This window comes from Dipodomys merriami, unplaced genomic scaffold (assembly GCF_024711535.1).
Source record: "Dipodomys merriami isolate MVZ:Mamm:240054 unplaced genomic scaffold, mDipMer1.0.p SCAF_6, whole genome shotgun sequence".
Taxonomy (NCBI): domain Eukaryota; kingdom Metazoa; phylum Chordata; class Mammalia; order Rodentia; family Heteromyidae; genus Dipodomys; species Dipodomys merriami.
In genome coordinates, this window is record NW_027206179.1 from 40576993 (window position 1) to 40591699 (window position 14707).

The 14707-nt window shown below is 39.8% G+C and overlaps 1 protein-coding gene and 1 long non-coding RNA gene across 3 annotated transcripts in view; one reads left to right on the forward strand and one right to left on the reverse strand.

Annotated features, from left to right (window-relative positions):
• LOC138814061 (uncharacterized) overlaps window positions 1–14707 on the forward strand; it is a 140799-nt gene that overhangs the window by 30647 nt on the left and 95445 nt on the right. The window lies entirely within an intron of this gene.
• The window catches only part of Pibf1 (progesterone immunomodulatory binding factor 1), a 144953-nt gene that overhangs the window by 16076 nt on the left and 114170 nt on the right, over window positions 1–14707 (reverse strand). For both annotated transcript variants that reach the window (XM_070002858.1, XM_070002859.1), the window contains exon 17: window positions 1846–2019. In XM_070002858.1, coding sequence (XP_069858959.1) covers window positions 1846–2019 — 174 coding nt within the window. The remainder of the gene's footprint in view (window positions 1–1845; window positions 2020–14707) is intronic.

Genomic DNA, 14707 nt, shown 5'->3' on the forward strand with positions numbered 1-14707 from the left:
ATTCTTGGCTATAGAGATAAAATTATGCTGAATTAAAAAAAAACAGGAAGAACTGACTTCTTTATGATGCTGAGTCTTTCTAGTCATGATTATATATATATATATATATATATATTTTTTTTTTTTTTTTTTTGGGGTCCGGTCGTGGGGCCTGAACTCTGGGCCTGGGTGCAGTCCCTCAGCTCTTCAGCTCAAGGCTAGTGCTCTACCACTTGAACCACAGAGCCACTTCAGGCTTTTTTCTTTTTGCTTATGTGGTGCTGAGGAATTGAAATCAGGGCCTCAGGCATGCAAGGCAAGCGCTCTACCACTGAGCCACCTTCCCAGCCCTAATAATATTTTTTGAGGAAGAGCTTCACTATATAGCACAGCCAGTCCTTGAATCCATTTTCCTGTACCTCCTTCCAAAGTGCTGGGATTACAGAAATGTGTAACAGAGCTCCAATTATTTTCTCTTCTTCTTTTTGTTTTTGTCAGTCACAGTGCTTGAACTCACAGCCTGGGCACTGTCCCTGAGCCCTTTTGCTCAAGGCCAGCTTTACCACTGTGAGCTATAGTATCACTTTTGGTTTTCTGGTGGTTAATTGGAGATAAGAGTTTCACAGACTTTATTGCCTGGGCTGGATTTGAACCATGATCCTTAGATCTAAGCCTCTTGGGTAGATAGGATTACAGGCGTGAGCTACCAGTGTCCAGCTATTTCCTTTTCTTCTTCTTTCTTCTCCTTCTTTCTTCTACTTCTCCTCCTCTCTCCTGCTCTTCCTTCCTCTTCTTCTTCTTCCTCCTCCTCCTCCTCCTCGTCCTCCTCCACCTTCTCCTCCTCCTCCTCCTCCTCCTCCTTCTTTTTTTAAACCAGTCCTGGGGCTTGAACTCAGGGCCTGGGTGCTGTCAATGAGCCTCTCTGCGCTCAAGGCTAGCATTCTACCACTTCAGTCATAGCTCTGCTTTTTGGTGGTTAACTGGAGATAAGAGCTTCACAGACTTTCTTGCCAGGATTAGCTTTGAACCACAATCTTCAGAGCTCAGCCTCTTGAGTAGGTAGGATTATTGACATAAGCCACTAGCACCAGGATTTATAAATAATTTTTATTTTGAGACAGAGCCTTGTCAAATTGTCCAGCCTGGCCTCCAACCTGCCATTTTCCTGCCTACATCTTCCAAATAGCTGAGATTAGGTGTGAGCTACCACAGTTGGCATCAGTTTATGGTTTTACACTTTCTGAAGAATTCAACAAAGTATACTATTTTATAAATAAGCAGGAGTGGGTACTATTTCTCACTCTATTTTATTTTGTCGGCTGTGGATCCTGAACTCTGGGCCTGGGTGCTGTCCTTCAGCTCTTCAGCTTAAGGCTAGCACTCTACCACTTGAGCCACAGCACCACTTCTGGCTTTTTCTGTTTATGTGGTGCTGAGGAATTGAACCCAGGGCCTCATCTATGCAAAGCAAGCACTCTACCACTGAGCCACCTTCCCAGTCCTCATTCTGTTTATTTTTATGTAATTAAAACAATACATGCAATACCTTTCTGACTGCCCTATAATTAGTCTTTGCAGACTGTAGAATTAAAAGTGCTAGATTTAGGATAACTTCTGGGAAAATTCAATATGTGAACTAGAAATATGAAAGTTTTCTGGGAAAATTCAGTATGTGAACTAGAAATATGAAAGTCTACCAATGTACTTAACATAGGTAGTACATATATCATTAAATATAGATATTTCAAGGCCCTTGAACAAAACAAAATTAGTTTAAAAATCAATATAAAGGAGAAGAACTAAAGTAAAAATATATTTAGTGAAATCAAATACATAAACATTAAAACAATATTGAATTGTACTTACAAAGAGTGTTGGTTTTGGTATGAATATATTCTCTTCCTGTTCCATAGGCACATTCAGTGTCTTTGGTGTCTGACACTCTGTCATAGGTTTTGACTCTGTTTTAGGATGAAGTAAGTTGCTTTCAGAATGTTTACTGCGCATATTAATAAGAATCTGTTTCATTGCTGCCAACTCCTGTTGATAAATGAAAATAAGAACATATAAAATATGATTTTGGCAAGCATATTAATGACTGATGTTAAAGCACTTATTTTTCTTTAAGCAGAAAAAACACTCCAAGCAATTATAACACATATATGAAAGTAACAAATGCAATCAATTATACACAAAAATCGTAGAATTTTAAATATTACATAATTTTTGGTATGACAACTGAATCCTATATTTTAGAAGCCCCAATTTTATGCATAGTGGATTCACCTGCACATTGGTATTTTTACCCATAAAACACCAATGATGTGTATGATGTCCAGAGATTTCAAGTATAGCCTCAGTTTTTCACTGTACTTTTTATAAACAAATATGTATAGAATATTAAATGTATATTTTTGGGGGGGTTCTGGGAATTTAATCCAGGGATTTGTGTATGGTAGTCAGAATCCCAAGTTTTACACTTAATATTTTTCCTTCTTCTTAAACTATTTGATTTCTTTATGAATACATAGAAAAATGGTAGAGAAAAGAACACCAAATCATTTTTTCTGGACTATTAATTAGCCATTCACATTATTATTATTTTTTCTGGTCATGGGGCTTGAACTCTGGGCCTGGACGCTGTCCCTAAGCTCTTCAGCTCAAGGCAAGCGCTCTACCACTTGAGCCACAGTACCACTTCTGGTTTTCTGGTGGTTAACTGAAGATAAGAGTCTCATGGACTCTCTTGCCCAGGCTGGCTTTGAACCATGATCCTCAGCTCTCAGCCTTCTGAGTAGCTAGGATTACAGGCGTGAACCACTGGAGCCCAGCAGCCATTCACATTATTTATCTTATGCTTTTACAAATGAGTTGGCTTCAGAGCTTTTGGGGAGGGAGTTACTGGAGAGCCTTCTGTGTGCTGGTGGAGCACTTAAACTTGGGGCTTTAACACTCAGCTCCTTTAGTTTACCCAAAACTCTATCCAGCCCCTTCTGTTACTTTTTTTTTGTCGGTTGTGGGGGCTGAACTCTGGGCCTGGGCGCTGTCCCTCAGTTCTTCAGCTCAAGGCTAGCACTCTTCCACTTGAGCCACAGGGCCACTTCCAGCTTTTTTCTGTTTATGTTGTGCTGAGGAATCAAACCCAGGGCCTCATGCATGCAAGGCAAGCCACTCTACCACTGAGCCAACTTCCCGGCCCTCTTCTGTTACCTTTTAAGTAAAAAATTAATTTTTCAGAACTTAAATTTTTTTTTACCCATTTCTTCTTTTAAGCCTACTTTGTTATCTTCCCCTAGATACAAACTTCTTGCACTTCAGTAGATATTTATGATTGATTACTGAACTGATTTACCCAATCCAAGTACTGTAAGAGATGGCAGACTGAACTCTCCTTTACCTTATTTACGTATATAAGAGTGGTTTGTTGTGTACTAGGTCATTTGTTCTATTGTATTTCAACTTCAGACCAAGACACAAAACATATGGCACTAGAAGATATTCTGCTCCCTGCTCTTAATCTGTTTATAGACATCAGCTCTGTGTCAGAGCAAGTTTCTACAGGCCTTTCTTTTCTGGCTGTCATTAGTTCTATTTAGAAGCAGCTAGCTTGAGTGGGTATTTTAAAACAGAGCTGCTGAGTTTAATCCACATGGCCTCAACAGATTTTAGGGCCAGGAGAGAAGCTGGAGAAATTGTGCTAGAGTTCTTTCTCTTTTCTAAAGGACTGTTGTGGCTTGGCCAAAACACATGACAATATGTACAACTCCAGATATTATCGAAGGAGGTATTAATATATGGACATTTATAAACTGATAAACATACCTGATGTTTTGGTAGATTTTAACTTTTGTTCTTTGCTTTTCTTTTTTTTTTTTGCTGGTCCTGGAGCTTGAACTCAGGGTCTGGGCACTGTCCCTGAGCTTCTTTCACTAAAGGGTAGCACTCTACCACTTGAGACTCACAGTGCCACTTTGGGCTTTTTCTTTTTTTTTTCGGTCCGGTCGTGGGGCCTGAACTCTGGGCCTGGGCACTGTCCCTCAGCTCTTCAGCTCAAGGCTAGCGCTCTACCACTTGAGCCACAGTGCCACTTCTGGCTTTTTTTCTTGCTTATGTGGTGCTGAGGAATTGAACCCAGGGCCTCATGCATGCAAGGCAAGCGCTCTACCACTGAGCCACCTTCCCAGCCCCACTTTGGGCTTTTTCTGTTTATGTGGGAGGAATTGAACCCAGGGCTTCATGAATGCTAGGCAAACACCCTACCACCAAGCCATATTCTCAGGCCCCTAAACTTCTTTAATTATGTAATTTATTTCTATACTTTAAACTCTGTTCCAATAGCCTGTGGATTCATACACTCATGTTGCACTGTTTTAGTGTTTAATGATATGTGTTTCTCTAGATAGATTCTTGGATATAGAGATAAGATTATGCTTAATTTTTCAAAAAAAGGAAGAACTGACTTTTTTTTGGTCAGTTGTGGGGTTTGAACTCTGGGCCCGGGTTTTGTCCCTGAGCTCTTCAGCTCAAGGCAAGTGTCTACCACTTGAGCCATAGTACCACTTCCGGTTTTCTGGTAGTTAATTGGAGATGAGTGTCAAAGATTTTCTTGCCCTGGCTGGCTTTGAACTGTGATCCTCAGATCTCAGCCTCCAAGTAGCTAGGATTACAGGTGTGAGCCACTGGGCCTGGCTAAGAATTATGATGCTGAGTCTTTCTAGGCATGAAAATATATTTTACTATACTCTTTATAGTTATGACATTAACTGTCCTCCTCTAAGTGATGTAACTATCGCAATAAATATCCACATTATTCAGAAATCTTAATTTATAAATTGACAAAACAAATAGACAAAACAAACATAAATTGACAAAGCAAACTTGAGCCACAGCACCACTTCTGGCTTTTTCTGTGTATGTGGTACTAAGGGATCAAACCCAGGGCTTCATGCATGCTAGGCAAGTACTCTACCACTAAGTCACATTCCCAGTCCTGTTTTCCCCTTTTAAAACTTTCTTTTTCTGATTAGCCTCTAGGCTTAGTTTAATGATTTATAAATACTGTTTACTGCAGAGCAGAGTGTGATTAGGTACAGAAAAGGAACCTATGATGTTCAATGAAGAATGCTTCAAATATCAGTTTTATCTTGATTTTTTTACTTATTCTATACCAATTGCTCAAAACCATGTCATTAGGTTCCTCCTTGTACTTTGACTTTCTGCCTTTTTCCTTTCTCACTGATGCAAACAGTATATGGCTCTTAAAAAATAGATTATTTAGCTTTTTTTTTAATACATGCTGTATTTTTCCTTCCTTCTTTCCTTCTCCCTCCTTTTCCTCTCTTTTCCAGTCCCTTCTTCTCCCTTTTCCTTTTTCCCTTGAGACAGGTCTTGCTTCTTAACTTGCTATAAAATAGCCCAGGCTGGCCTGGAATTAATGATCCTCCCACCTTAGCCTCTCAAGTCCTGGAGTTGAAGGCATGACAACCATGCCTGACTGCTGGGATCTATTTTCTGCTGTCCGCTTTTAAGAATGATGTTTGGTCATTATTCTGAGATTTCATTTTTATTGTGTATCTTTGTAAGTTGGTAATTTCTTGTAATCCTTTTTTCTTTTCTTTTTTTTGTTGGTCATGGGGCTTGAACTCTGGGCCTCCGTGCTGTCGCTCAGCTCTTCAGCTCAAGGCGAGTACTCTACCACTTGAGCTACAGCACCACTTCAGGTTTTCTAGTGGCTTATTGGAGATAGGGGTCTCACAGTCTTTCCTGCCCAGGCTGGCTATGAACCGTGATCCTCAGATCTCAGCCTCCTGAGTAGCTAGGATTACAGGTGTGAGCCACCGGCGCCCGGCCTTTTTTCTTTTCATTATTTGACAACATACATTTTATTCTCAGAAAGTATTATGGAAAAAATATTGTCCGTTAACAGTCTTACTTTTCTGTCTTCTAAAATCAATTTTCTCAGAACTATCATGCATCTGAATCTTATTTCTTTGTAAATATTTTCCTTAAGTCTGGAACTTTCTATAAAATTTAGATTTTCTCCATTTATTTCCACCTTGTTTTCTAAGCTTTCAGAGGGTTCCTTGAGGGGCTGGGAATGTGGCTTTGTGGTAGAGTGCTTGCCTAGCCCTGGGTTCAATTCCTCAGTACCACATAAACGGAAAAAATCTGGAAGTGGCTCTGTGGCTCAAAGTACTAAAGTGCTAGCCTTGAGAAAAGGCTCAAGGACAATGCCCAGGCCTTGAGTTCAAGCCCCAGGACTGGGAAACCAACAACCAACCAACAAATAAAAACAAAGGGTTACTTGACTTTCCCTACATCTTACTATATAACTTCCTGCCTTCAATTTTAGCAGCCTTTGAAAACAGAGCAAATAAGTTTGTTCACTTATTATTTTAATGGAAATACACTTCTTCTTCTTTTTTAAAATATATTTTTTATTATAAAGATACTATACAGAGGGGCTACAGTTACCTGAGTAAGATGAGTACATTTCCTATCAAGCATTGTTAACCCCTCCTTTGTTTTTCCCCTACCATCCCTTCCTTCCTCACCTCCCCAACTCCTCCCTTCCCCCCCGCCCAACAAAGTTCTAAAGTTCTTTTTTAACATAGTTTCAACATTGTTACAATGGGTCAACCTGTACCCTTATTTTAGCATTTTGTTATTTCCCTTCCCCCTCCTCTTCTTATCAAATCTTTGTAAATAAATTATACTATTTTAAAAGTTTTTCTTGTCCAGATTTTTCCTCACTCTGGGAAAGGGGTTAATTGTTCTGTGATTTTTTTTTCTCCCTCTTTGTGCTTCCCCCCCCCCCCCTTTCTTTTTTGTCAGTCATGGGGCCTGAACTCTGGGCCTGGGCGCTGTCCCTCAGCTCTTCAGCTCAACGCTAACACTCTACCACTTAAGCCACAGTGCCACTTCTGGCTTTTTCTGCTTATGTGGTGCTGAGGAATCGAACCCAGGGCCTCATGCATGCAAGGCAAGCGCTCTACCACTGAGCCACTTTCCCAACCCCACTTTTTTTTTTTTTCCAAGATGGTTTGGTTGTGTGCTTTCATTCTGCCCAATTCTAGCTTATTCCTGATGTGTCATTCATTAATTTAGAAAGCCGTTTCCATGAATATTTAAAGATTCTCATATTTCACCATTTGTTCAGTGTAAAGGTAAACATTATGAAAGTGTCCTGTAGCAATTTCCTTTCTTTTTACCACTTATTTGAGATAGGATACTAATCTGTAAGATAGTCTGATATAATAAAATGATTAACTAATGGTATAGATATAATTCTAGTATATCAAATTCAGGAGAAAATTCTAAGAACAAGAATGAAGGAGCATCAACTGCATACAACTGAATATGCATACAACTAAAACTCAGGCCAAAACTAAAAACAAAAATGATGTTGCAGTTCAATCAGTTTGAAACAGTTAAGAGAAAGGATGTTCTTATGAATTTTTCAGATTACAGTGTTGACCATGATGATTGTTACTGTATAAATGCTTTCTCAGAGAGCAAAACTGTTCTTTTAAATCCCAAAGCACATATCTTGGCTATTTAATATTAACTATTTACATAGAGTTCTCGCATACTGAAACAGCTCAACTGCAGAGCAGCTGCTAAACAGTGTTGCATAGTTGATGCCAATAAATTGCTCAAAGTGGTAAACTGCGAAGATGTTGGCAAGGGGACACATAGATAGCATTTCTTGATGAAAATAGCTCTGTCGAATATAATGCAAAGTATGTGCTCCAAGGCTGGGTAAATGGAAATGTATTTATACAGGAGTACCAGTGTATAATGATTAACAAGTCAGAAAACTTGAACATCATTCGCTTAAGACACCACAAGACAAAAAGCAACCTGTTTTAAGCAAGTACAAACATACTTTGGATAAATTTCATTTAAAAGGGTATTTTAAAAGGAAGTGAGGTGTGGATCAAGTGATAGAGTGTGAGCCTTCAGTGAGTCCAAGCCCCAGAACCCACATGCATACGTATTTTTCTTTCCTTCTTTTTTTTGTGTGTGCTGGTATTGGGGCTTAAACTCAGAGCCTAGGCACTTGTTCATTACCTTTTTTGTTAGTGTACTTGAGCCACAGCTTCACTTCTGGCTTTTTGGTGGTTAATTGGTGGATTTTCTTGCCCAGGCTGGTTTGGAACTGCAAATTTCAGATTCCAGCCTCCTGACTAGCTAGGATTTACAGGCCTGAGCCACCAGTGCATAGCACATTCATGGTATTTTTAAAAATGTGTCTGTTTTGGAAAACTTCAAAGATATAAAAAAGTTGAGAGATAGATACTGAACTACCAGTTTCTGCTACCCAACTTCAATAATTATCATCATTTTGTCAGTATTATTGGTGTTCTACCATTTGACCCACACCTCTACTTCCTGCTTTTTGCTTGTTAACTGGAGATAAGAGTATCTCTGATTTGTCTGCTTGGGCTAGCTTTGAACTACAACGCTCAGATTTCAATGTCATAAGTAGCTAGGATTACAGGCATGAGCCACCAGCACACAGCTTAAAAAGTCTTTAATGAACTGGGTACTGTTGGCTCATGCTTATAATCCTACCTACTCAGGAGGCTGAGATATGAGGATAGCAGTTCAGATCCAGCCTGGGCAGGAAAGTCCGTGAGACTTTTATCTCTAATTAACCACCAGAAAACCACAAGTAGCACTGTGGCTCAAAGTGGTAGAGCATTAACTTTGAGCAAAAGAGTTCAGGGACAATGCCCAGGCCACGAGTTCAAGTTCCAGGACCTATAAAAACAATAACAACGCAAACTTTACAGAGATATGATTCACATTCTACAGTTTACCCATTTAGTGTCCAACGTAGTTTTTAGTATAGGCACAGCCCCTGACTTACAATGGTTCAACCTAGGATTTTTTCAACTTAACAATGGTGTGGAAGTGATATGAACCCTGCGGACAGTGTACTTTAATTCTGAATTTTGGACTTTTCCTGCACTAGCAGCATGTGGCACAATATCCTTCGGCCCTGGGCAGCAGCAGTGAGCAGCAGCTCTCAGTGGGCTGGGCAGCTCCCTTAAATATACATCTCAGCCCCAATGTGCTCTGGTTATATTCATTAGTGGTGAGCAGCCACACAACCCTTTTGTTCTTCCCTTTCAATACAATATTAAGTAAATTACATGAGATACTCCACAGTAATGTAAATGGGCTTTTTTTTTTATCTTGGTCAGTTGTGGGGTTTGAACTCGGCCTGGGTGCTGTCCCTGAGCTCTTCAGCTCAAGGCAAGTGCTCTACCACTTGATTCACAGAACCACTTCCAGTTTTCTGGTGGTTAATTGGAGGTAAGAGTCCCACAGACTTTCCTGTCTGAGCTGGCTTTGAACCATGATCCTCAAATCTCAGTAGCTCCTAAGTAGCTAGGATTACAGGTATGAGCCACAGGTGCCCAGTGTAAATGGGGTTTTTGTTAGAGAATTTGCTAAAGGTAGTATATAAATTTTCTGAGCACATTTAAGATGGGCTAGGTTTAGTTTTGTTTGGTAGGCTAAGTGTATTAAATTAGTTTTCCATGTATAATATTTTCAACTTACAGTGGGTTTGCTGGGATGTAACTTCATTGTAAGTTAAAGAACACCTGTACTCATAGGTCATAGCATAGTATATTTCAAAACATTTTCATCACAAAGAAACCCTGATTGCTTTAGCTGTTACTTCCCTACCCTGCCAAGTTCCTAATCTTCTAGCCCTAAACAAACATTAACCTACTTTATGTCTTTGCAGCTTTTCTTGTTCCAGATGATTCACATGGATGTAATCATGTAGAGGTCTTTGTGATTGGCTTCTTTCATTTAGAATAAAGTTTTCAAGGTTCATCTGTATTGCAACTTGAATTGGTATTTCACTTCTTTTATGGCAGAATAATATTCCACGGTGTGGATATACATTTTATTTGTTCATCAGTTGGAAGTTTGTGTTGCTTTCCTCTTTTGCTTGTATAAATATGCTGCTATAAACATCTACATACAGGTTTTTTGTGAACATACTTTAAATGTTCTTGGGCAGATACCTCAAAGTAGAACTTCTGAGATATATGTAATTTTTTTTTTTTTTGAAGTTGGTTGTGGGTCTTGATCTCTGGGTCTGGCTGCTGTCTCTGAGCTCTTCTGCTCTACCACTTGAGCCACAGCGCCACTTCAGTTTTCTATTTTTTTTTTTTTTTTGTCGGTCATGTGGCTTGAACTCTGGGCTTGGGCACTGTCCCTCAGCTCTTCAGCTCAAGGCTAGCGCTCTATCACTTGAGCCACAGCACCACTTCCGGCTTTTTTTCTGCTTACATGGTGCTGAGGAATCGAACCCAGGGCCTCATGTAAGGCAAGCTTTCTACCATTGAGTCACCTTCCCAGCCCTTCGGGTTTTCTTGTGATTTATTGGAGATAGGAGTCTCATGGTCTTTCTTGCCCGTGCTGGCTTTGAACTTCAATCCTCAAATCTCAGCTTCCTGAGTAGCTAGGATTACAGGTGTGAAGCACAAGCACCCATCTATGGTGTTTTTTTGGAGATAAAGAGTCTCACAGACTTTCCTGCCCTGGCTGGCTTCGAACCATGATCCTCAAATTTCAGCCTCCTGAGTAGCTAGGATTACAGGCATGTACCACCGGCGCCCAGCTAATTCTGTGTGTGTGTGTGTGTGTGTGAATTCTGTGTGTGTGTATGTGTGAATTCTGTGTGTGTGAATTCTGTGTGTGTGTGTGTGTGTGTGTGTGTGTGTGTGTGTTGTGGGGCTGGAACTTCAGGCCTGGGCACTGTCCCTGAGCTCTTCACTCAAGGTGAGCGTCCTACCACTTCAGCTAGGGTGCCACTTCCAGTTTTCTGGTGGTTAAGTGGAGATAAGAGTCTTACAGACTTTGCTGCCTGGCTTTGAATTGCGATCCTCAGATCTCAGCCTCCCGAGTAGCTAGATTTACAGGCATGAGCCACTGGCACCTGGCTTATATAATTAATTGTTTAATCATGCTAGTGTCAAGACTGCTTTGTTGTTGTTATTTCTGATAGTGTCTTGCTGTCTTGTGTAGTAGATGCTGGCTTTAAAGTCACCATTTGTCCTACCTCAGCCTCCCAAGTGCTGGGGTTACAGGTATGTACTAACATGCTCAGCTGCTGTTTTATCTTTTTCTTACATACAAAGAAAGTTTTTATGATGAGATATTATATTGCTTCAGGTAAGACACAGTTTTACCTACAAGATACAATGAAGATACTTGTAACTTCAAGGGAGGTGATGAGAAGTTTAAAGAAGGTAGAATACTTATGGAAACCAAACAATTCTGACTTAGCTCTATGAGGCTCTATACAAAATACATATACAGAATACAATCTAAAAGAAATTCAACTTTTTTTTTTTTTTTTGTCAGTTGTGGGGTTTGAACTCAGGGACTGGGTACTGTCCCTGAGCCTCTTTGTACTCAAGGCTAGTTCTCTACCAATTGAGCCATAGCTGTATTTCCAGTTTTTTGAGTGGTTAATTGGAGATGAGAGTCTCATGGGGACTTTCTGCTTGGGCTGGCTTCAAACCATGATTTTCAGCCTCCTGAGTGGCTAGGATTATAGGCATGAACTACTGGTACCTAGTCTTTTATGCAACTGAAAACCAGGAGAGTTAACATTAACAGAATGGACTGTTGAGACTAATTTGTTGCTTCTGTGAAATAAGATAATTTGGGATTCTTGTGAAGAAAAGGGAAATATAGGCTGGGAAGGTGGCTCAGTGGTAGAGTGCTTGCCTTGCCTGCATGAGGCCCTGGGTTTCATTCCTCATCACTACATAAGCAGAAAAAGCTGGAAGTGGCGCTGTGGTTCAAGTGGTAGAACGCTAGCCTTGAGGTGAAGAGCTGAGGGACAGTGCCCAGGCCCAGGATTCAGGCCCCACAACCGACCAAAAAAAAAAAAAAAAAAAAGCAGCAGAAAAGGGAAATATAAGAATGCTAAGAGAGATATCAGTAAGAAAAATAATTAACATTCTTGTTATTTCCTAATTAGTAAAAGATACTAATTTTTTAAAAAAAGCTAAATCCTCTCTTGAATATTAGAATTCATCAAGTTCAAAGTATTTACTCACTTACTCATACTTTTAATTCACAAACCTATATACGGAGGGGGGAAAAAAACACCTAAAATGTTATAAGGCTCTGGAGATGTAGATCAGTGGTAGAGCAATTAATTACTTAATGTACTGGGTTCAATTCTTGCTGAAAATAAAACCTCATGGGGACATGCTACATAATCATATTTTAATTTTCACTAAAAAAACTGTCTGCCTTGCCTTTCTGTTCCTCCTTTCCTTCATTCCTTCCTTCTTTTTCTTGTTTTCCTTTTCTTTTTCTTGTTGAGATGAGAGCTATTTAGCCTCATCTTGAAATTTGTAATCATTCTGCCTTAGCCTTGCAAATGATGGCATTACAGACATGTGTCACCATGTTTATCTGGAACTGTGTGTTTTGAAACACTCATGTAAGTGAAAAAGAAATTATTTCTGTTGTAGTTTTCTTGGTTCTGGGGATTGAACCATGGTGTCCTGTATGCCAAGCACATGCTCTTCCACTACGCTGAGAAAAAATACAACTTAAAGATGTTAATGACAAATATGTGAACCTAAAAAACAGTTATCCAGGTAAGGAAAAGTTAACTATTAACTTTACCCACTGAGTGATTTTTTTTTTGAGGGTCAGTTGTGGGGCTTGAACTCAAGGCCTGGGTGGAGTTGTCCCTAAGCTCTTTTGCTCTACCACTTTGAGCTACAGCACCACTTTGGTTTTCCAGTGGTTGATTGGAGATTAGAGTCTCAAGGCCTTTCCTGCCCGGGGTTGGATTTGAACTGCAGTCCTTAGATCTCAGCCTCCTAAGTAGCTAGGATTATAGGTCTGAGGCACCAGCACCTGGCTTTTTGAGTGATTGCTTTTTTTGACTGTAAAATTAACTACATAGGTGTATAAGAAAAACAGGTATTCTTAAGAAACTTTCTAGAAAACAGGTATTCTTAAGAAACTTTCTAGAGTTAAGTATGAACCAAAAAAGAGTGACATACATATAGAAATATGCAATTTGTTGGAACCTTTCATGAAGTGGATTGCCTAAGGGGCACTTGGGATGCTGAAATATCCCTGAGATCTTCCGAGAAATCACAAAGAACATATGAGTTAGAATCCGGGAACATAAACATTCCATAAAAGAATGATAATTATACTGTGACTTCACTTTAAGAAACCTGGCTAACTACAGGGTTTGTTTTCTTTTTCTTAAGTGACATACACTGCTAATAGGACTTAGTTCAGCATTGAAGCAAGCGTGAGGCCTTGTACATTTTAGGTACTTAGTAAAAGGAGTATTTGATTAATTCTAGTTAAACACTAACTGAAATGACCATGGGCTCTGAGAGATGTTATTGGCAAAAACACTGAATGAAATGAGAGCAGATATGTCTGGAACAAATGTCTTATTTTATGCAAATCTATGTTATTCCTTAGAGACCTGATAACCAGAGGTTACTGTGGCTACAATTATCATGTCTTGGGTTTTAGGAGTAGCTCTAGACACATCTTCCAGATGTGACTTCTTATTGGCTACATGTAGATAGACCTTTGAATAGTCCTGGGAATAAGCTTCCATCCTTTGTCCAGTTAAAATCAAATTACTTGTAAGAGTGAGCCAGGCGCTGGTGGTTCATGCCTATAATCCTAGCTACTCTGGCTGAGATCTGAGGATCCCAGTTCAAAGCCAGCCCAGTCAGGAAAGGCTGTGACTCTTATCTCCAAATTACCACCAGAAAATCAGAAATGGTGCTGTGACTCAAGTGGTAGAGCGTTCACTGACAGAAAAAAAAAAGTGATTTTTTTTTTTTTTGCCAGTCCTGGGGCTTGAACTGAGGGGCCTGAAAACTGTCCTTGAGCTTGTTTGGCTCAAGACTAGCACTCTACCACTTGAGCCACTTCCAGCTTTTTCTGCTTATATGGTACTGAGTAATTGAACTCAGGGCTTCATGCATGATAGGCTTGTTTGGCTCAAGACTAGCACTCTACCACTTGAGCCACTTCCAGCTTTTTCTGCTTATATGGTACTGAGTAATTGAACTCAGGGCTTCATGCATGATAGGCAAGAACTCCACCACTAAGCCACATTCCCAGCCCTAAGATGTAGCCCAGGCTGGTCTTAACTCATGATCTTCCTACCTCACCTTCCTTGTTGATTAATAGCATGCGCCACCATGGCCAGCTAGAGTGAAATATTTTTTGACAGGAGGAAGTGAGATATATTAAAGCTGGTTTCTGAAGCTTTCTATTTGATAGCTTATAATACAATTATTACTGGTGACAGGAAAGAATCATAATTAGTTTAACAAACAGTGAAATGACTATTATGTAGCTAAGATATAAAGATGAATTTGGCATTGTACTGGGCAAAACATACAAAATTGGGATGTATAGTACTATAAACATTAACAGAACTATAATAGGTAGAACTATAATAGGTAGAAAAAGATGCTTTGTCAAGCATGGTGACATATATCTATAATCCTAGCACTTAGACGTTGAGGATTCTAAGTTTATGGCCATCCTTGGTTACATAGGGAGACTTTGTCTCAACACAGTAAAAGAGCTAGATGTGGGACATACCTGTAATTCCAGGTATTTAGGAAGTAGTGACAGGAGGATCACAAGTTAAAGGCCAGCCCCAGGAAAAGTTAGCAAATAC